Below are 22,172 nucleotides of genomic sequence, written 5' to 3'. Positions count from 1 at the left end.
TTGTGACTTCTATAGTGTTAACAAGGTTTCTCTATAGCCAAATAGGGAAAACTGTCACTAAATACATATAGAGAAAAATGCCCCCGCCCACTGGCGGCCATGTTTTTTCACCGATTTGTACCATTTTCGAACTCGTCCGATATATCAATTAAATCAATGTTTTGACCACCTTTCATGATGATTGGGCAAAAATTGTGACTTCTAGAGTGTTAACAATGTTTCTCTATAGCCAAATAAGGAAAACTGCCCCGCCCACTGGCGGCCATGGTTTTCAATACACCGGAACCACTTTTGAACTCAGTCAATATATCATTAAGACAAACATTTTGACAAAGTTACATGAAGATTGAACATAAAATGTGACTTCTACAGTGTCTACAAGGTTTGCTTTTTTTACCTAGTGACCTAGTTTTTGACCCGGCACAACCCAGTTTCGAACTCGGCCGAGATTTTATTGGGGCAAAGCTTCTGACCAAGTTTCATGAAGATGGGAAAAGAAATGTGGCCTCTAGAGTGTTCACGAACAAATGTTAACGGACGGACGTACGGCGGACAAAGACCGGTCAGAAAAGCTTACCTGAGCAATCAGGTCAACTAAAAAGCCTTAATAATAAGGTAAATGTTAGAGAAATCATTACACATATAATGCGCGCGTAATGTTGAATGGTTTTAACTAAATATTACTCCGGTTTCATCTCTAAGCAAGTGTACCATACATATGTTACACGTTTTTATAAACGTACATGGTACAAATAAATACAATTCACAGATACACATCTGGTTAAAAAGCATTACGTGAATTGCCTTATACTTGTGTGCGTAGAGACGTTTAAAACATTACTGGCATGGAAAATGCAAATGTGTGTATAATAAATATGGGCTATTAAGCGCCACTTAATGCAGGTTTTGTGTCGAGCCTTTGAATTTATCAACTTTAGTAAATTATACGCCACTATTTTCGTCGTTTTAGATATCTCAAAAGTATTGTTCAAGTATTATAAAAAATAAAATTTATTTGAATTGATTTCTTCAATTTAGGTGACAAAAATTTGAAATTATAACAAAGACACAGCCAAGTTTTAAACTATAAACAATTATTCACCATCTTTTTTTTAAATTTGTAAACGTTAAATTGCTCCTTTTTTTTCGTGCAACGGCGTTTTATTTTGAAAACTATACAATCGTAAAACACAATTGAACAAAAAAACAGCATCATGTTATTCTTACATTTTCAAACGTTCAACAATTATCTACAGTCGTATTTAAATAGCGATGTTGTTTCTGGTATTATACTTTAAAGAAGGAAAATATATAAAAGACATTATACTTTGAGTTAAAAAAATGTCATTCTAGAACAGATCAGATAGGTTATTTACGACTTAATAATATAAATCACATCGTCAAAATAACAATAAAGCAATAAATAACAAAATAACAACAATTTTGTTTATGCATTTTACTAATATATGTTTTGTGAGAATGTTAATGTCAAATGTAAGAGAAGACTTTTTATTTTTTCTTTAAAATAACGTTAAGTGGATGTTCAAAATCCGGAATTTATTGAGAAAAAATATGCAGTGAGATATCATATACAAACTTGCAAATCTCAGGAAAAAATATTCTTTATACATATTCGGCTCTAAGTGTAAATGCTTTAATACACAAATTAGCAAGACGAATCAGTATAGAGTTTTTGGTCACATTTCAATAATTGTAAAAAAATAAACATACTTGATCTACTTCTGTAAACATCAGGTATAAGTGTATTTCTAAATTTATCATATAAAAGACATATCAAAACAAAATGGTATTCATCTCAATTGCATAAAGTGTACAAAACTTACATATTCTTTCATTTCTTGGAATGAAATATAAGTGGCAAAGCACAACAACTGAAAGTCGCTTCCTGAAAACCTGATCGTGGGGGAATAAACTGACTTCCTGGTAAAATAAAGACGTCAACATATTAACACATAACATGAAACAAATAAACACGATATCACGAGAGCTCGGAGGGGGGTAACCTGACACTGAACATGTTTGACAATCAAATAGAGTTCAAGGCATGTATTCACCGAAACAATTCTAAGAATTAAGTCTTAATAAATCACCCGAAGAGCTTTACTTTTGAGTCGAACTCAAAAATCCACCCCAATCTACATCATATCATTCTTCACGTAGAACAGTTTTTTTCAATGGCATTATCAACCGTAATAGACTTAATATACATGTATTCAATCGCTGGACGTAATTTTATTGCTTCAAAGTCTATGACAAGGGACAAAAATTGTCACAAAACCAGGTTTTCAGTTGAAAAAAGTCTGATAAAGGGAGACAATTCAAAATGTGTATTGTTAACCCCCTTGTGTAAAATTGACCTTGATTTCAATTTAAAAAGAAAGAAATGTGTTCGTCAGAAACACAATGCCCCCTATTGCGCCACTTTGAATTTTTTTTTTGACCTTTGACTTTGAAGGATGACCTTGACCTTGAACATGCAATACTCAATATATGGAGCTTCATGAGATACACATGCATGCCAAATATCAAGTTTCTAACTTCAATATTGCAAAAGTTATGGCCCAACCTTAGTGTTTTTTTCGGTCGGACGGACGGACAGACTGACATACACACATACTGACATACTGACGGACAGTTCAACTGCTATATGCCACCCTACCGGGGGCATAAAAAGTCTGATAAAGAGAGACAACTTAAAATCAAAATGTGCATTGTTTCTGATTGTTCATAATTACATAGTTGTTTCAAAATCTATTTTTAGTTGTGGCGACCTTGACCTTGGAGATATTGACGTAATTCTTTTGCGCGACTCACCGTCTAATAATGGTGAACACATGTGTCAAATGATGTTAAAATCTCACAATGAATCACAAAGTAATGGCCCGGACAAGCTCATTTATGGCCATTTTTGACCTTCAAACTCAAATTGTGACCTTGACCTTGGAGATATCAACGTAATTCTTTCGCGCTACACACCGTCTAATGATGGTGAACAAATGTGCCGATTGATTTTAAAATCTGACAATGAACGACAAAGTTATGGCCCGGACAAGCTTGTTCCGCCCGCCCGCCAGCCCGCCCGCAGACATTCGCCAATCTAATAACCAGTTTTTTCCTTCGGTAACCTGGTTAAAAATGATGTAGAATACGGGCCCAGGTTTCCTATTTTAATACCCTTTCTTTTATTCGAACACGTGTTTCGTAAGTAAATGCAATGATACTATTACAAATCGTTCCGAATACCCACTCCCCAACGCCTTATGTCGCAAATTGGAGAGCGCTATTATTAGCATGTACTCATTAGATTGACAGGGCCCAAGACTTAAACAATTCAAACCTATAATAATTTAAATTGCGCAGGCAAAGCTAACAACAATAAAGAATAATCCATTATAGTTTTTACTTTGCAAAAGTGAATGAGATTATGTTTGCAGACAAATAGATGGACCAATGGGCATGTGTCAATGGTTTATCAAGATGATCCATTTGCTTCGTTGCGCGGTGGTTATAATAAAGAGATTAGAAGATGACAAAATATCAAGAAATTCGGACATTTAAGCTTTAAACGAATTTGCAAAATGGTCGGTGTCGGGTAACTGTGGTTGAGCATCGTTGTACCAGCGCAGTATTTAAAGTCACCGTTTGCGGAATATATCGTTGTTTTTCATATAAATCTTATAGCGACAAATAAACTTCATAAATTTATTGAACTATATTTTTATCTAGGTTGACATCGAAAACCTGGACAAAATCGGTTTTGAATCAATAAAATAATATATAAATGATCAAAAATACATGCACTAGGCGAAAATCATTGCAGCGTCATGAGTAATGCTATTTAGCTTTCGCTAAACATTAATAGCATATGGAAGAACAATACATAGATTAAGCAAAAAACATAGCGTAGCAACTCAGTTTTCATCTGTAACAGATGCATTTGCATTTGTTGTTACATTCGCTTCGCTAAATGCGCCCGTATCCGCAATTTTGTTTGTTTAGGTTTGAATAAACTTGTCGACTCATGAATATTAATGAATATTAATTAGGTCGTTTTCGTACTTTACCGTACACGACCCAAAAATAAAAAACGCTATACTGATTGTTTTCAACCGATTTCAACCGGATTTTCAGTGATATCCTCAATAAAAAACACGTTTTCTTACGATTCTGCCCATATATATCTCCGCGAACGGGGACTTTAAACAAAATCGGCAAACTTTATGGCAAGGGACTTTGCAATTTTACATAATTATATAACTGATAGCAATATAACAAAAACACCAATGAAAATTGGCAATAAAACAACTGTCTACATATACATACTATAATACTCTCCTGAATCACTACATCACACCTTTTCTGGTAGAAAAATGCATATAACTATATGTGGAATAAGCACTGATAATGTATGAATGAATATGGTTTGCTTTCCAACAGACAGAGCATTATTCAGAAAGGCCAATTCTTTACTAAACAGCAAATGTAACCATGCGGCACTAATGCCTATTTGTTCAACTTGTCACAAAATTCCACTTATGTAAAAAACAAACAATATGTTAACGCTAAACTTTACGTCTTACCCCTGAGTTTGATGCTTATTTATGGAAAGTTAGCTTAATTATTTGTGAAAAATTATCTTAAAATTGTAAAATGAATGACAATTTTACAGCCCGGACAAGCTGTGTTCAGGCCAACTTTAACATTTGACCTCTATTAAGTGTGACATTGACCTCTGAGTTAGGCAGACAGGTTTAACACGCGAAATTGTAAAATAAACATCTAAAAAAGATAAAAAATAATTGTTTAAGTGTTATGCTATTTGGCATGTAAATAACGTTGAAGACCATTACACTTGCTAAACAATGTGTGACATTTAAATAAATGACTGCCCTTATGTCTTAAATATTTATCAATCATTCGTTAAGGAATCTATTACATGCGTTTTGAAATTGGTCATTTTGCCTTTCTATGAATTTGCCCATGTAAGAGAAAGTCATTTCTATACAGACACACATATTGTTATTGTATGACTGGACTTTATGAATAAGTAAAATATGACGTTAATAATTTTTTTTGAATCACCGCAGCAATTTAAATCGGCGACAAAGAGCGGCGTTCATGTTCCGGAATTTCCGGGTGCCAGAAGTCGACGATAAGGACCAACCGGAAGTCGATGCCGTCGTGCCAGACCTCGTGCTCGAAAGAGTCGTCAAATATGATAAACTTGCCTTCTTTCCACGTCCTGCAATTCGGTCAATATCAACAAATTTCGTCCATTTTTATTATTTATAGATCTTTATATAAAATAATACCTTGGTATTGAATATAAATAAAAGTTATTTAGCGAGGCATAGAAAACCTAAACTTAAATCACCAAATTCTGCGAGTGGTTCAGGTTTTCATCTAAGACAAATATATGTATTCGACATGGTAAATATGCTTTTACATGCCTTTTTTCTTTAAATGTTCAATCTCTGTGCTCATTTTAATTGTTTGCTAGCAGATAATGCGAGTTTGGAACGAAATTGAGGCAACTTTTTTCCTTTAGGGAGTTTTGCAGGCGAATATTGGGAATTGTGTTTTTTTCCTCAATTGGGAAAGTGCCTTTTAATGGTACTTACTAAAGAATGAAGAACATGCTGAAATTACCTGGTCTCGTTGCCCACTCGTATCCTCGGCCCTTGCGGCACCTTAAGCCCCAGGTGGGCCCTAATTCTACAGTTTGTGGGCCCAGTATGAGGCCACACGTGCACCCCTGGATGCATGACGGAGTACTTGATTTGCCCTCGCCGGCAGCCATTGGCTTCTGGAATCTGGTCAAGTAGGGCACAGGTTCTGGGCACCTTTCTGCAGTGGTTTTCGTTTTTACGTCCTTATCAACACGAAAATATAAAATTTTGAATGGCGAATACAATCAGTACATAGCCATATAAACATGGCACATGTTGCTATGAGATAGCATGTCAAGGGATTGTGATTGATAGAATTTACTAACGGATAATGTTCTTAACATCTTAGATATAAGTGTAATATTCGGAATCATAGTATTACTGAAAATATAATTCCATTTCAAGGCAACAGTATAACAATATGATTCACAGTGGATGATTTTTAATAGATCTACCAAAATGTGCAGTTAACAACTACCGTGTTGCTATTTAATGTTTTGTGAAAACGGTAATCAAATATTGCACATTCTAGAGATGCTGCCCATTGAAAGTTCTGGGCATAAGTTTAATGATGATAATAGAAATAATAATAATACATTACAAGAGTTTCAAGTAGTTTTCAAAATTTCTAAGTTAAAAAAAGTGGAACAACTTTTGGGATTTTAAACGTAGGATAAACAAGAGCTGTCAGAGGACAGCACGCACGACTCTTTGAGTGCTTGACATTATAACGTAAGCCATCATGGGGAAATTGTTCATATTCAATTAGGTCAAGGTAATATAGTCATATTCCAAGTGGAGTAGGACCATAATTGAAACATATTGGTCGCTGATATTTCAAAGAAGTTGTACTTTATAGACGATTCTGAGTTCAGGTATATTTTCCACAATCTAATGAACATTTGTTAGGACATAAAACAAAGTAATAAGATTTTATTTAAAGCTTGATAGCAATAGCTTGGGTGGAATGATCCTGTAAAAATGATATAAATAAATATTTTCTGTTTTTTTACAATGTTTCAAAAAAAATCTTTTTGGGTGGGGGTGGGGTGGGGGTGGAGAGGGGGGATATAATGTGGAGGGGTGGTCATTTATTACATTATCTTTCAAAAATAAGAAAAAAAAGGAAAACAACATTTTTTGGGGGATTGGGGGGATTTTGGCGAGAAATGGGGGATGGTTTTGGTGGAGTCCATTGTGGTATGTCAGGTAAGTGTTGTTTTGTCGAAGTATGAATCAAATCTGATCATTAATAAAGAAGTAATGGCAATTTAAGCAAAATTTATTAATTTGACCTTGAGAGTCAAGGTCATTCAAAGGTCAATGTAAAATTCAATGCCAGGTACAGTACCCTCATGATAATAAAAAAGTATTTGAAGTTTGAAAGCAATAGCCTTGATACTGTAGAAGTAAAGTGGATCTAAATACAAAATTTAATAAAATATCCAAACTAAAAAAGGGCCATAATTCCGTTAAAATGCGAACAAGAGTTATGCAACTTTTCCTGTACAGTCTTCTTATGATAGTAAGCGAGTGTTCCAACTCTGAAAGCGATTATAGCTATGATATGTTAGGAGTAAAATGCAAAAACACACACAAATTAGCCAAATGTTCAATTATCTAAGTATAAAAGGGGCCATAATTCTGTAAAATGCCAGTCAGTGTTACATAACTGTACCTGCACAGTCCCCGTATTATAGTTAGTAAGTGTTGCAAGTATGAAAGCAATGGCTTTTATACTTTAGGAATAAAGTGGAGCTAAACACACCATTTAACCAAATTTTCAATTTTCTAAGTGAAAACAAGGCCATAATTCTTACAAAATGCTTGATACAGTTGTCTGCTATTGTTTATAGATAGGGGTCATGTTGGTAAAGAAGTATGCCAAATATAAAAGCAAGATCTCAAGGTACATAGAAAATATTTGAAATGTAGGCAAACTTTCACATAGATTTATTAATAATATGCATATTTTAAGTGAAAAAAGGGCCATAATCTTACAAAATGCTTGATAAAGTTGTCTGCTCTTGTTTTTAGATTGGAATCGTGTTGGTAAAGAATTTTGCAAAATATAAAAGCAATATGACAAGGTACATAGAAAATATTTGAGGTGGTACGCAAACTTTAACATAGATTTATCAATAAAGTGCATATTCTAAGTGGAAAAAGGGCCATAATCTTTACAAAATACTTGATACAGTTGTCTGCTCTTGTTTATAGGTTGGGATCATGTTGGTAAAGAAGTTTGCAAATATATATATATAAATATATATATATAGTCGAGCTAAATATGACACTTGCACAATTTCAAACTATAATGAGCAATTCCTACAAGTTTGAATGTTGTAAAGTAGATAATTGTATGAGAACGCTTCCGGAAAAATCATTCCGGAAACTTGATAGAAAATATATTAGCATGTTTGACAAACCGCGTGGAATTCTAAAACTTGATAATTGTCAGTCAGCTCGCGTTTAGTACAAACCATGAGAAAAACTTTCCTATTTACACACGCGATTCTTATGAAATCTTGAAGTCTTAGAAATGAAACGCAATGTTTAATAATAACAACGTACGCAACGGATCATTTTCAAGGAAACAAAAAGACCAGCGGACACTTTGTGTTTAATGTGTTCCCAATATATAAGAATAACGCGTGTATGAAAATAAAAAATACATTGGTATATAATGATTCAAACGATAATTGGGTGTGGGCATACACATTCAATCGAGGAGCTGAATATTAACGAACTGGTGTTGGACCGCGCATTTTGAAGATCGTGAAACCGAAGGAGATTTTTACAGACTTCTAACAACGTATTGCAGCTAATGAACAATCGGGTTATAATGTGCGATGTGTTCATACCATTCGACTCAATAAGGCAAAGTTTTAAAAGCAGTTATAGTTCCATCTCTACGTTGGAAGTAGCATCAAGTAGGCGGATTGTTTTTTTGTAAAAGCAGTTTCGTATTTTGATTAGTTTTATTTCAATATAAACGTATCATACTGTCACTTAATGCGATGAATTCTTCACTCGTTAAGTTGGAACTTGACCACTATATCAGCCGTGTTCTAGACCTTTGTGTCATCCTTTTTGGCATCTGCATGAACAGCTTGGTGTTACTGACAATGTCGAAGAAACAGACCACCACTCCAACGTCCGTGTTCACTACTTCCTTAGCAGCATGTGACATATGCGTCTTAGTCGCTTCGCTTATAACAATAATATTGCCAAACTGCGTCTTAGTCATTTCGCTTTTAACATTAATATTGCCAAACTGCGTCTTAGTCACTTCGCTTATAACAATAATATTGCCAAACTGCGTCTTAGTCGCTTCGCTTAAAACAATAATATTGCCAAACTGCGTCTTAGTCGCTTCGCTTATAACAATAATATTGCCAAACTGCGTCTTAGTCACTTCGCTTATAACAATAATATTGCCAAACTTGAGCCAATGGTATTCAGCAAACTTCTAGACCTACGCGACGATGTACGTCTGGCCTGTGTTACAGACCGCACGGACCAACGCTATCTGGATAACGGTCCTCTTTACCGTTTTCCGCTACATTGCTACGTGCCATCAGCTTCGGTCGCGGATCGCGTGTACCGTTTCAAGGTCCAAAACGTCTCTTGTTGTAATTTTTGTAGTGGCTGCAGTGGTGAACTCACTATGATTCTTCGATCAGGAACACAGTCCCAGACGGTACAACACGAACATGAACTCCACCGACGAATTCGCCTTTGACAAATTTAATTATTATTACAAAGGTATATACGGGGTACTGTTTCCAACGTTAATGGATTTCATTCCGATATGTATGATAATTGCGCTTAACACGCGTCTTATGCTGTTCACGAAACGGTCATTAAGTAACTCGAGGAAACTTCAAAGGCCAACCAAACGCGTCAGTAGACAGAGAAGCTTAAGAACTAAGAAGATGAAACAGTGCTCACGAAGAATGAAGGAATCCGTGCTGATGGCGATCCTGACTACTTTGTTATGCCAAATACCGGAATTAGTGTACGACGTGATATATTCATTTTCATTGCTTTCACATGATAATACCTTTACCAGTGTGGCATTTATTATAAGTAACTTTGCTTTTCCGGTCAATAGCGCTTTAAATGCCTTCATTTATTCCTGGCGCAGTAGTAAGTTGCAATTGATTCTGCGACATATAATTTGGCGTTACACTACCAAACTTGATAATAAAAATAGAAAACAAAGTAAACCTACAAGTACCAGGGATATGGGTATCAACAAGCTTTGCACCCAAGTTTGATAATCGAAACTGGCTGTTTCAAGAAACTAAAAACCTTCCTGTTGTATAGTTGTACCATTTGTTTTGATTATTGTGTTATTATTAAAGTTCCAAATAATTGCTGATTGCATATTTGTTATTAGATTGCCCACGGCATTGCAATGAATTGTTAACGCAATTATAATGGTCACTTAACACGCGTTGGTGCGCCCTGAGTGAAGCAAAGTGTATGCTTGATCTAATTTCAAAAATAAACCAAGATAATAATGTATCGTTACAACGTCAATGTTCAAATTGGTACCTTGTACAAGGATCACATTAACTTCCTCGAAGGCGATAACTTTCCCATAGGATCTCTTTAGTGACCACTGCCCCCGCAATATAAAAGTCAACGTTACTAAAGTATTGATGTATAATGGTGTTCGTGTACTATAGTGTACGTGTAGTAAGTTATCAAATAGTTACTTCTAGACAACGCTTCTTATTTGTATACGACCAATGACTTTCCTCTTTGATATAAAGTAAATGGACTCAAATCGCCAGTTTAAAAACGCAATTACAGAAAGTTATCAAAAGGTTACTGATACACAACGTTTCTTATTTCATATACGAACAATTACGTGCCTCTCTGAAACAAAGTAAAATGTTTCCAGTTGCCAGTAATTACAGTAAGTTATCACATAATTACTTGTAGAGAATGTAACTTATTTTTAAATGACCATTGACCTGCCTCTCTGATATAAAATAAATTGATTCAAGTTAAATGTTGAAAAAGAGCAAATACAGGAAGGTATCAAATAGTTTCTTGTAGACAACGCTCCATATTTCAATACGAACAATGACTTGCCACTCTGATACCAAGTTAATTGTTTCCAGTCGCCAGTCTCCCGTAGGTTCTCTTCCTCGGGACTAAACGATCTTGTCTTCTGATCAAGCTGAGCCAAACCTTCATCGCGAATAATCTGCCAATTATTCTCCAACATCTGCAACACATAATTAAGCCTCGCTTTGGGAAAACGGGGCTTAATACATGTGCGAAAAGTGTCGTCCCTGATTAGCCTGAACGGGCTTATCAGGGACGACTCTTACCGCCTAGAATGGATTTTTGTCTAGAGGAAACTTCTTTATCAAGACAACTTACATAAAGGCGGAAAGTGTCGTACCAAATTAACCTACTCGAAATGCACATCCTAATCTGGGCTGACACTGTTTGCACATGGATTAAGTTCCCTTTAACAAGAGCGGGAGTCAATTTAAGCATAAGCTTTACATTGCTTTCCGAGTATTACCACCATAACAAACTTTTTGTCTAACATCTGTGTTATAGAGTTAAAGTTTTCAATGGAATCAAAAGGTTATCCTCACCGGAAAATGAATTTCCCGCCAGTAAACATTGTTTTACTTTCTGTCATCCCATCCATGTCATAAGCATGGAGATTTATAGTCCCTTCGTTAAAATCTAGCAATTTCCCATTTTCACATGTACTTCAAAAATGCCCCACAAGTTAGTGTTAATTAGAGCGATACTGGTACAGTATCTGCAAAGCATTAACACATACCGGTACTTGCTTACAGAAAAAAACATACAATAACAAACTAGATCCAGTTGTATTGAAGCCAACATTCATTTATTTCGATCAATTAACAAATGAAGCTCAATCAAGGTTTGAGAAAACGTTTGTGAAAGTTTCACAGACATTAATATTTGTAAAAGAGTTGTTTTAAACACATCACACTGGTGTTAATATTCTACAGAGGAAAAAACAGACTAAGTACCATAATTCTGCTAAAACTCTTCGAAGCAAAAACTCTTTTCTTGACGATCATATCACGGTTCAGGATTACGTGACTTTGTGGGATTCCCAATTTGTGGGATTCCCAATTACACGTTAACGAAGGTACACAAACCGGTAAGTGGTGCTTGTTTTTCAATTAACTTTTTAAAACATTTTTTATTAAGAATTTCAACTAATGCATACATGACAGATTTTTATGCTGCTTATGACAATGTAAAATACATCAGAATTACTTTATTAAATAAGCCTGTGTTCTTGTTAAAAAAGTCCTTTTGTACTGCACAAAAATGCTTCACGCAACGTGAAATTTTGTCACCGATTTCAGACGTATTCAACGATTTATTCTTATACCTTAAGATATCGGCACAAACTGCAAGAAAAACCGTCTTTTATGCACTAAAGATGTTTGTTAATAATGTATTTCAATAACCTTGGATATTTACACAAGTAAAGTTCTTAACGGTGTGTTTACATTCTGTCCAACCCGTGTGCAAACCACTGAAATCTCCGTTGATTCTGCACCCTACATATACAGATAAACAAACTTTAAAGTATGAGGACATCCACCCAGTTGTGAAAGGAAATGAACACTAAGGATGGGAACACATTTTTGAATATCCGAAAATGTGTAGTATATTCGAATATGAAATTCTGATATTCGATTTGTTTGCAAAGAAACTGTGATGGATAAATGCAAAAACGCATGTTCGGTTTACAATTGAAGAGATGATAATTGACATACGGGAGGGTGTGTGGAGATGGAAAGCGTCTTTATGGGGTTTTATCTCGCAGTTTTCAACCAAGGGTGTTAATAGAACGTGTTTAATTGTTGACATGCTATTAACAGTCACACTTATAGCGAGCATCTACGATGCCAAGGTCAACACTTTAGTCTCGCAATCTTAAACGAACATATGAATATGACTATAAAATGTCAAATAACATTATGTATCAATTTTAATATAGAATCATTAATCTAATATTATTTTTTCTTTTCAGCGAAATTTATAAAATGCAAGATAACGCCGATACCGACACGTTTACTCGTATATGTTGTAGAACCAAAATTGTCTATGTGTCGTACGAACAAATGTTCAAACGAATGGGGATTTCTCAACCGAGAACATGTATTGTGTACATGGAAGAGTGTTCTGCTGTACAGCAGTAGCATGTCTATCCGTAGTATCGGCCCTCTTAATAAAAACATTCGAATTTTGGAAGTGAACAATTAGAAAAACACGCATGTTTTATAGGTCAATATATAGTTAAATGTGTATTCTTGGACTTAACAACGAAAACTGCAATTAAATCGGCATGCACATAGTATCGGCTGTTTTGATTGGTTTTTAACATTTGTTACTATGCGCGCGTGTTTGTTCTAAGAATAGCAACTTAATGGAGAAACGAAACTCTTGATGATTTTTTATTAATATTTTTTAATTTTATTGAAAAAATGAGCGGCATATAACTCACTTGATAAAGCTACTATTAACCCATTAACAAACTTTTTACGTGTGTGTTACGTAATTGAAAAAAACATCACACGATAATAAACATAAACTACTTTCCAAAGAACACAGGAAATCATGAGAATGATGATCGTAATAGTCATGGATAAACATCAAATAAATTACTTCTTAGCATTGAAAAACATTAACTTTCCAGCACTTCTTGAGGATTTTTCGTGAAAGGCACGATACTATGAGGAGGGCCGATGCTATGAAAGTAAGGGATAAATTGTTTGCAATTATAAAAAAAATATTTCGTTCATTTCTCTGGTGCTACTTTTTCTGAATTTGAAATAAGGTCGTAAGACAACTGTCAATTTAAGACAGTATACACAACCCGACTTTCGTTACATTCAAATGGCCAATCATTATAAAGGGGCCTTTTCACGTTTTGGTGAATTGACAAAATGTCCTTTTAATTGATATTTCCGTATTTTACATCCATGATTATCAAATCAGAATTCAGTTAATACACCATTTACCTATTTCATGTGTTTGCAATAAGTATCAATTTAATTAAGCTGGAAAGCACTCATTTCAAACTAGCTAGATATTTTAGGTACTTCTTATATTTTATCAAAATTTTGACACCATCGTCGTTTTGCAGCCTGTTGTGAAAAGTAATGCGAAAACAAAAGGAAACAATTTATCTATAGGATATTATCATGCAATTTAAGATTGTGTTGACATAAATGAGGATAACTGTCATATGTTCACCAGAAATACCTAATACCATATGAAAATAAAATGCATTAAGTGACTAATGACGAACATAACAAGTATCGTATCGTTTAACAAGAGTGCCAAACTGTCACAAGATACGCCCGTTTGAAAGTTTTGGACACCATGCTAAATGCTTGAAATGTATTAAGTGACCTCGTGACCTAGTTTTTGACCCGACATGACCCATATTTAAACTTGACATAGATATCATTTAGACACAACTTCTTACCAAATTTTGTGAAGATCGGATAAAAACTACGTCGATTAGAGAGCGGATACCATGCAAAATCCTTGAAATGCACAAATTGGCCCCGTAACCTAGTTTTTAATTCGGCATGAGCCATATTCGAACTTGACCTAGATAGTGTCTAGATACAACTTCTGACCAAGTTTGGTGAAGATCGGATGCAAACAGTTTGAATTAGAGAGCGGGCACTGCTGTGGACGCTGCCCGCCCGCCGCTTCCCGCCAAGGGTGATCTTATAATGCGTCCCGTTGTGAAAGATGCCTAGAAGATACGATTAAAACGCGATGTTTTGGCAATCAGGAACAGTGCTTTGTTCCGTCGTTCGTTATTAAGATTTTAATTTTAAGTTTAACAAGAGCACCGCCTAGCGGATGCAAACATATATTTTCCTTTTTAAAGGTGAAGGGACCTATCTCAATACTTCAACCAAAAAGAGGGGAGGGGTGTGGGTGGAGAAGGGTGTATACTGTGGTGTGGGTCATGTTTTTACATTATCTTTCAAAAATGCAAAAAAAAAACGAATAACCACATTTTAATTTTTATGTTGGGGGGATCATTGGGTGGGATTGTTGGGCAGTCTTTAAAAATAAAACAATAAAACTAAATATTTGTGTTATTTTAACCATGTTAAACAAACAAATAACAAGTTACACACACATTATGCCAGAACAATGCTTACATAATAACACATTTTCCTATCGAAGCCAAATACGCCTACTAAGGCACTCGCCAAACAAGCATGAAACTACAATAACAATAGGACACCTTTGACCATGCAACAAGATCGGATTTAATTAATGATCAGTTTGCAAGAATCAGTGTTCCATGTACAATTCCGGAAGTTGTCAAATGATCGCATCTGTGATTGGAAAAACAATATAATATAAAGATGCTTTTACATTTGAACAAGCAATTTCTGAAAACAGTTAATTTATTCATAACCTTAATCATGACAAAGCGCTCTGCGCCATTACAACACAAATGTCCTTAAAAACAGGACCTGCAAAATGCTTCCGAAGACAGAGGTTCACATATGTACAATGACGAAATCTTAACATGTTTTGAACACGGGATTTAGAGTCACGCGCTAAAAGGACACACTTTTATCACAGTTTAACTGTTAAATAGCATATGGCAGTGGCGTAAAGGTGCTTCATATTTTATCGATATTTGCAATACACTCGCAGAAAGGATGGTAAAATTACAGATGATGATAAAAGTACGCTCAGGATGATAATAGCAGAAAGTAGGTAAGTATGCTAATATTAACAATTTGTGTGTATGTAAGTCCGATTTTATTCACAGGTCCTTTCAGATTCTTCGCGACCAGCCCCTGTTACCTTTCAGGAGAAAACACTTTTATTTTGAGCCACATTTGCTGGCAACGGGGTTTTGCCAAAAAAACTATTGTTGGTCAATATAGGTCGTCCAAAATGCGTCCATTATTATATTCCATGTACTTACCATCTTATCAGATGGTAATAAAACAACAACAATAAAAATTGGCTAATTTCAAATTTAACTTCTTTCCCAGCATTCAAAAGCCAAGCAAACAGATCAGCAATAAATGACGGATACATCTTCAACCAGAGACAACACATAACAAAAAATAATTCACGTTTGTGGATAGTTTCCGAGGCAGTTCGTTTTGGCCTGTTTTTAAGTAGCTGGTCCCGAGTTTGTGTGGAAACTCAGTCATGTTTTAGTAACTCTCCATCATATACCTCCAAGTTTCTACTTCCTTACGCGACCAACCTGCTGTTATTGCTTAAATTTTTGCATGCTTGGAAATTTGTAGTCTGCTAAAATGTAGTCTGCTGAATTTTTAAAATTAGTTTTTTTTTCGATGTTTTTAAACAATACTATCAGAATAACAAACAGTTTGGATCCTGATGAGACGCCACGTTCTGCGGCGTCTCATCTGGATCCAAACTGTTTGTAAAGGCCTTAAAAATTCGGTCCCAGCACTGAAAGAGTTAATTGTATTATTTGAGCTTTGCTATGTGAAAGTGGCCCTTACTGATTAATGCATGTGCGTGAAGTGTCGAAACAGATTCGACTGTGCAGTCCGCACATAATACAATTTAGCATAGAAGAAACTTTGTTTTCATAAAAAATCATTTAAACGGAGATTGTAGCACTTGATAAGCCTGTGCGTACTGAACAGGCTAATCTGGGACAACACTGTCTTTATGTATATACAGTGAACCCTGTTTTGCTAGAGCTCCGCAGAGGCTTATCTGGGTCGACACTTTACGCCAATGCAACAATCACTGTTTTGTCACAAAGGGGCTAAATAATTTAAACATCATGTCACTTGCAGTGAAATACAGACAGATATATGCGTCAGATACAATTGGACTTTCAATTGTACATGCATATGATTCTCACTTTGAAACAGACTCGACACTGCGAAATGGTTTTTAATTTGACATTATAATTTATAGATAAACTTTAAAGCATATGCGAACACATAAACCAAATGAAAATATCAATTGTAAACATGTCCAGTGATTATATCATTTTCATCACATCGAAAACAAATATTATTAATTTATTGTAAAGATGACATCTTTCTTCCCATATTTAACACAGAAGGAACCAATATCCCTGAAGCCGCATCTTGTATATGTAGCATGTTGTAAAAGTCGTGTTAGAGATATTTTAAGTTGACAAAAAAGACATAAATTTAATAATTTGTAACATTGGGTAATACAAATTGTGAAATCAAGCACGCATGCTTGCATGTTGCAAAGTGTCTAAATAACTTCTCTGACAGCTTTGTGTCACCGATGGTGAATCCAGTATACCTGTCACCAATTTGTGTGGGTGAAATAATAAATGAGATTTGCTTTGAAAAATCGTGGTTCAATATGTGGACTGCACAGTCTAATCTGGCAACACACTTTACACATATGCATAAAGCCCTGTTTTCCTAGAGCGCGTCACATTTATTATATCCCCCACAACGATGTAAAAATAGGTTTAATGGATCACCATAGACGCCCCATTTTCCCAAAGCGAGGCTGAAATGTTATTACTACACTACACAGTAACCACTGAATGTCTGACGGTTGCCCAGTTTCTACGCAATCCTCATACGAAGCTGATCGGGGGTCATTGCCAGCCTCAAGGCCTTGTCCAACAACGCCATGTCCTCCTCCAGCATCTTGTTGCTCCTCTGCTCCTCAGCCAGTTTGCCTAATACCGTGCAAAAAATGAACGAGCGTGTTTTTCCCAACGTTTTGGGAATGGCAAAGGGGTTCTTTGGATTGGGAAAAAGAAAGTTACTACGACTAAAAATGGGATATTTTTTTGTAATTATGCACTAACAAATACTTTATTTATTATAATATGTTTTCCATATTGCATTTAGTAAAACGTTTAGAGCTGGATACTTTAATGAACTTACTGGTGAAATTTATTTACACGAATAATGATTTTGTGTAAACCTTCAATAAGGAATTTTAGACAGTCGTTTAGGAATAATTAATAATTTGCGGAATTTGGCCGAATTTTGGCAAAACTTATATTAAACAAATTAAACAGTAATATTCAATAAACCCATGGGTGTTACATTTGACAGGATTTGTACAACATTGTGTTAGAATACATTGTTTTAAAATCAAATGCTCTTTTTAAAATCTGACCTTAAAGCGAATTTTTCAAGTTTTTGTATTTTTTTTTCCAAAATTAAAACAAATTGTTTCCGATTTGCAAATTTTTGCTGTAGTTATGATATTTGTGAGAAAACAGTAGTACCAATTAACATTTACCATGCTCTTTAAGCGGGTATATACGATTTTTATACGTGTTAAATTGTAATGTATTGATACAAATATGTTATCATATCACACAATATGCAAGAAAAATGATACATATTAGACGAATTTCATAAAATGCAGCAAATACAAATGAGCGCCCCGAGCCGATTGTGACGAAGATAATACATACATATTTTCCGACAATAACCGATGCATTCGTCGTTTTAGTGAGTGTTCGTGTGTCGTATGAATCGATATCGCTGCAGGAATTTAAAATGAACTGTTAAACTAAATTTAGATTCACATCGTACATGCATTATATACATGCTGGTGAATTCGGCTGTAGAACCGTTTTCGATTTCAGAATTAAATATATGGCTAATTTCGCTTTTTTCGACACATGTTCATCTTTACTTTTATTTTAGTTTATATTGAAATATATGTATAATAAGTTGTTTACAGATTTTATTTTAATTAATAAATATTTGACAAGATCGTATATACCCGCTTTAAATATCCATTATAGGAATATTTTAACGATTTAAAACCCTGAAAATTATAAAGCCTTGCAACGTAAAACGATTGAATATTTGGAGTGTGCTGTTGTTGTCGTTATATTTTGTGACACTATGAGTATTCTATGTATTAGGTATATTTTAAATAACTCACTGTATGGTCGAGTGGTCTTAGCTTAAGACTTTTACTCCAGGGGTCAGTGGTTTGAGCCCAGTTGCGGGTGACTTTTTTCTTTAATTGTCGTCTTGTTTTTTACTGGAACTTGTAATAATGTTTGCACTTATCTATATGGAAATTTAATGACAAACTTCAATACATGCCAAAATCAGTGAAAAGGTCCCTTAAAAGTATTAAACGAGTAAACACCAATGGTTTGCATTCAATGGTCAAGTGGTTATGTATTTTCTTTCCTGTATTGAATTGGCCTTTGGTACTATGGATAGTAAGAGAAACGTCCCAACCAGTGATTTGTTAAACTTCATATAGTACAGCCTGGTCCTATTGGGAAAACTAGCGTAATAAGCCATGTAAGTGGAAATAATGAAACAATTATTTATTAATATGATAATAAATAACAGTATTCCAGTTTGTTCAAGTGAATTTTAAAACTTATGTTATAAAGTGTTACAGAATTATACCCCTGTATAATAAACTCAATAAACCAATTATGAAGTTTATTGGAAAAGTCCTGAATCTTTTTTGGGAAATTTTGGTCAGATATTTTGTTAAAAAGCTGTAATTTTGGGGAAAAAGTCAATGTTTCTTGACTTTTATCGTTGCTATTTTTAAGAGTGAACATAATCTTAATGCCACAATATCTGTAAAATCCCTATTAGGTCCCTTACCTGACCTATACCACATACAGCTCTTGGGATATGTGATTTGTTCTTCAGGATGTCATCAAATAGATCTAAAACCTTTTTCAGTTCACTCTGAAATATAGAGCGTAACAAATGGGAAAAGGGGGCTTAATTCATATGCATACAAATTACGTGCCGTCCCAGATTAGCTTGTGCAGTCCTAACATTCTGATCTGGGACAACACTTAAGGCTTTACTTGCATTTTTCGTTAAAACTCAGTCTCTTTCTAGCAAAGATCCAGTTAAAGTAGACAGTGTCGTCCCAAATTAGCCTGTGCGGACTGCACCGTCTAATCGGGGACAACTCTTAACACACATTTATTAAACCGTGTGTTCTCAGAACAAGGTTTAACTATTTAACAATGTTTCTATCTATGATCTAGTTGGCTTATCGATGTGATATTACTATATTAGATATAGTGGATTATTGTTCATGTCAGTGTAAGATTGTTTTGTATTTCACGAGTGATCATAGAAACTATGTGCCATGAGTGAAAATATTACTTTTCTATGATCACGAGTGAAATAGCAAACGATCCCACACTGATATGAACACATTTACTGTTTCTTTTATGCACCTTTTTCAATGAAGAATTGAACAGCTGTTTTCCTTTCGCTGAAAAGTTACCCCTTTTCCCGTGGCGTGCCTCAATACAGTTCAAAACACAAAATAACGTCATTAGTGTGACGAAATGACGTCATAATACCAGAAACATTCTCCAGTTAAACTCTTAAAATGTAAATAAACTGTGAAAAAGCATAAAAAAGAAAATGTGTTGGATTCGGTGGAATGTCGATTTTAATTCACTCGTGATCATAGAAAAAAATATATAATTATGTATAAACATTTAAAAATAGCAAAGGGAGTTCGGAAAATGTGTTATTTTCACCGGTGAGAAGAACAATTTGTTTATTTTCACTGCTGTTATTGTACTGCAGAAATGTCGTATTTTATCATTAGGTATAAAATAAATAGCAAACACAAGTATGGTGACTTATTAAGGTCGCCATTTTTATATAGACAATAATGATCATTCAACTGTTGTATTATGAATATAACACAATTTTGAATCATGACTAGTTACAGGGCTGTCGATCAGGGGAAAAGGCCTGGACTTCCATTTTGGGGAAATAATTATTGACAAAACTAAAGGGTAAAAATCAAAAAGTAAGCTTCAAGTTTGAGGAAATTTTCTTCATTTTAAAGAAAAATGTTTAAGATGGCTATATTTAATGGAATAGATCAGTTTTGCAAAGAAATGGAAAGCAGAAGTGTAAGTAAAAGCAGTTCTTAAACTCACAAATAGTTATAACTAAAAATGGATAATAGAATTAAGATGCCCAATTGCAGTCTATGGTACGATTATAAAAAAATAGTGGCATAATTCCACTGACAAGACATTGTGAAACAATTTCAGCTAAATGAATACAAAAGGGTAGCAATAAACTATGCTTCAGCTAGGATTTTGAAAGGGCGAGTTGTTAATTTGTCAAAACGGTACTTTAGCAAGATCTGTTATATTACCGGCATTCATGTGGAGTATTTTCAATATAGCTTGTGTACAATATGAATATATTTCATGTTACATGTATTTTCCCTTAATACATAGGTTCTATAATTAATTAACTGTTTCTCTGTGAAAATTAATTTAATTTATTGAAACTTCAAATATAATTTCCTCTATAACAATGTGATCAGATCAAAAATAGTTCATTGTTGGGTCCAAAAAGGGCAAAGTGGGACCTGGGGGCGGCTCAAGGTGCTGCGGCTGAAGCACTGAATAAAACATTATCTAACAAAAAATGCTTTCAAGCGGTGACCATTTTGCAGCATTCTGCGACCAATAGCTACATCTAAAATGTGTCTTATCACTTTAACACAATCACATTTTTTTTATGTGATTAGGCGTATGCTTACAGATAGGGTAAACATATAAACACCCTTGCTATACATTTAGTTAACTGGTTTCTAGAGTGGTAAAAAGGTGTTTCTATGATTTGACCTAATGACATAGATTTTTGGCGCATGTGACCGAGATAACATCTCAGCCAAGATATTGTTAAGAAAACATTCTCACCACGTTTCATCAATGTTGAGTAATGCATTAGGCTTAAATAAAGTTGCAGTGTTGTGTTTTTTTCGCCATTTTCAGAATGTGACGGGTCCCTTTGCATTGGGAAAATCTGCGTTATTTTGACTAAATTTGGCAAATTAGTATTGTTCATTGTTTGCTATCAAATATTGTAAATTGATAATAAAAGTATGTTTTGTAAATAAATAGTGTTATTCTATTTGGCGTTGCAGGTAAGAAACTGATTTAACTGCATTGTATTTGATTTTATTTGTTTCAAATACTTAACTGTTTTATGGTAATATATAATGATTTATTATTCTAAATTTGTGTCAGTTGTAATGATAAGTCAGTTTTGAAATAAAACATGTATATGTGTTTGTAAAACAAACAGCATACATTGGCATCTTCTTATAGTAACATATCGTGTACTCATAGTGTAACTTGTCTGATGGTGTTCTGGTATTTTTCTGCATATAGATGAATTTAATGCTGATGTGCTATAGTATTGTCAACTTACTGCTATACAGAGTCTGATTGGTGTTGTCAGTATGGGTCTGCTTATAACTGACTTTCATTTAGACGTTATATTAGATTGTTATCTAGCTGGTATGGTATTTACTTAAAGATGCAGCTCATTAGGACTAAATGTTCTATAGTAAACGAGTTAGTGCGTCATTTTTGTGTGCAGCTTCCGTCATACAAATTGTCAAATTTAGGAAATATTAAATTTA

At 34.6% G+C, this 22,172-nt stretch overlaps 1 protein-coding gene across 1 annotated transcript; it reads right to left on the bottom strand.

Annotated features, from left to right (window-relative positions):
• Positions 1 to 4,831: 4,831 nt before the first annotated feature.
• LOC127848994 (aspartyl/asparaginyl beta-hydroxylase-like) lies at positions 4,832 to 20,901 on the bottom strand. Its single transcript, XM_052381721.1, has 5 exons — positions 20,869 to 20,901; positions 19,352 to 19,438; positions 17,329 to 17,491; positions 5,671 to 5,893; positions 4,832 to 5,263 (listed from the first exon to the last, which is right to left on the bottom strand). Exons 1-5 carry the CDS (start codon positions 20,899 to 20,901, stop codon positions 5,113 to 5,115), a joined length of 657 nt encoding a protein of 218 aa, XP_052237681.1. The 3' UTR covers positions 4,832 to 5,112.
• Positions 20,902 to 22,172: the final 1,271 nt, after the last annotated feature.

This window comes from Dreissena polymorpha, chromosome 10, assembly GCF_020536995.1.
Source record: "Dreissena polymorpha isolate Duluth1 chromosome 10, UMN_Dpol_1.0, whole genome shotgun sequence".
NCBI classification, from domain to species: domain Eukaryota; kingdom Metazoa; phylum Mollusca; class Bivalvia; order Myida; family Dreissenidae; genus Dreissena; species Dreissena polymorpha.
This window is presented reverse-complemented; position numbering and strand designations above follow the sequence as displayed.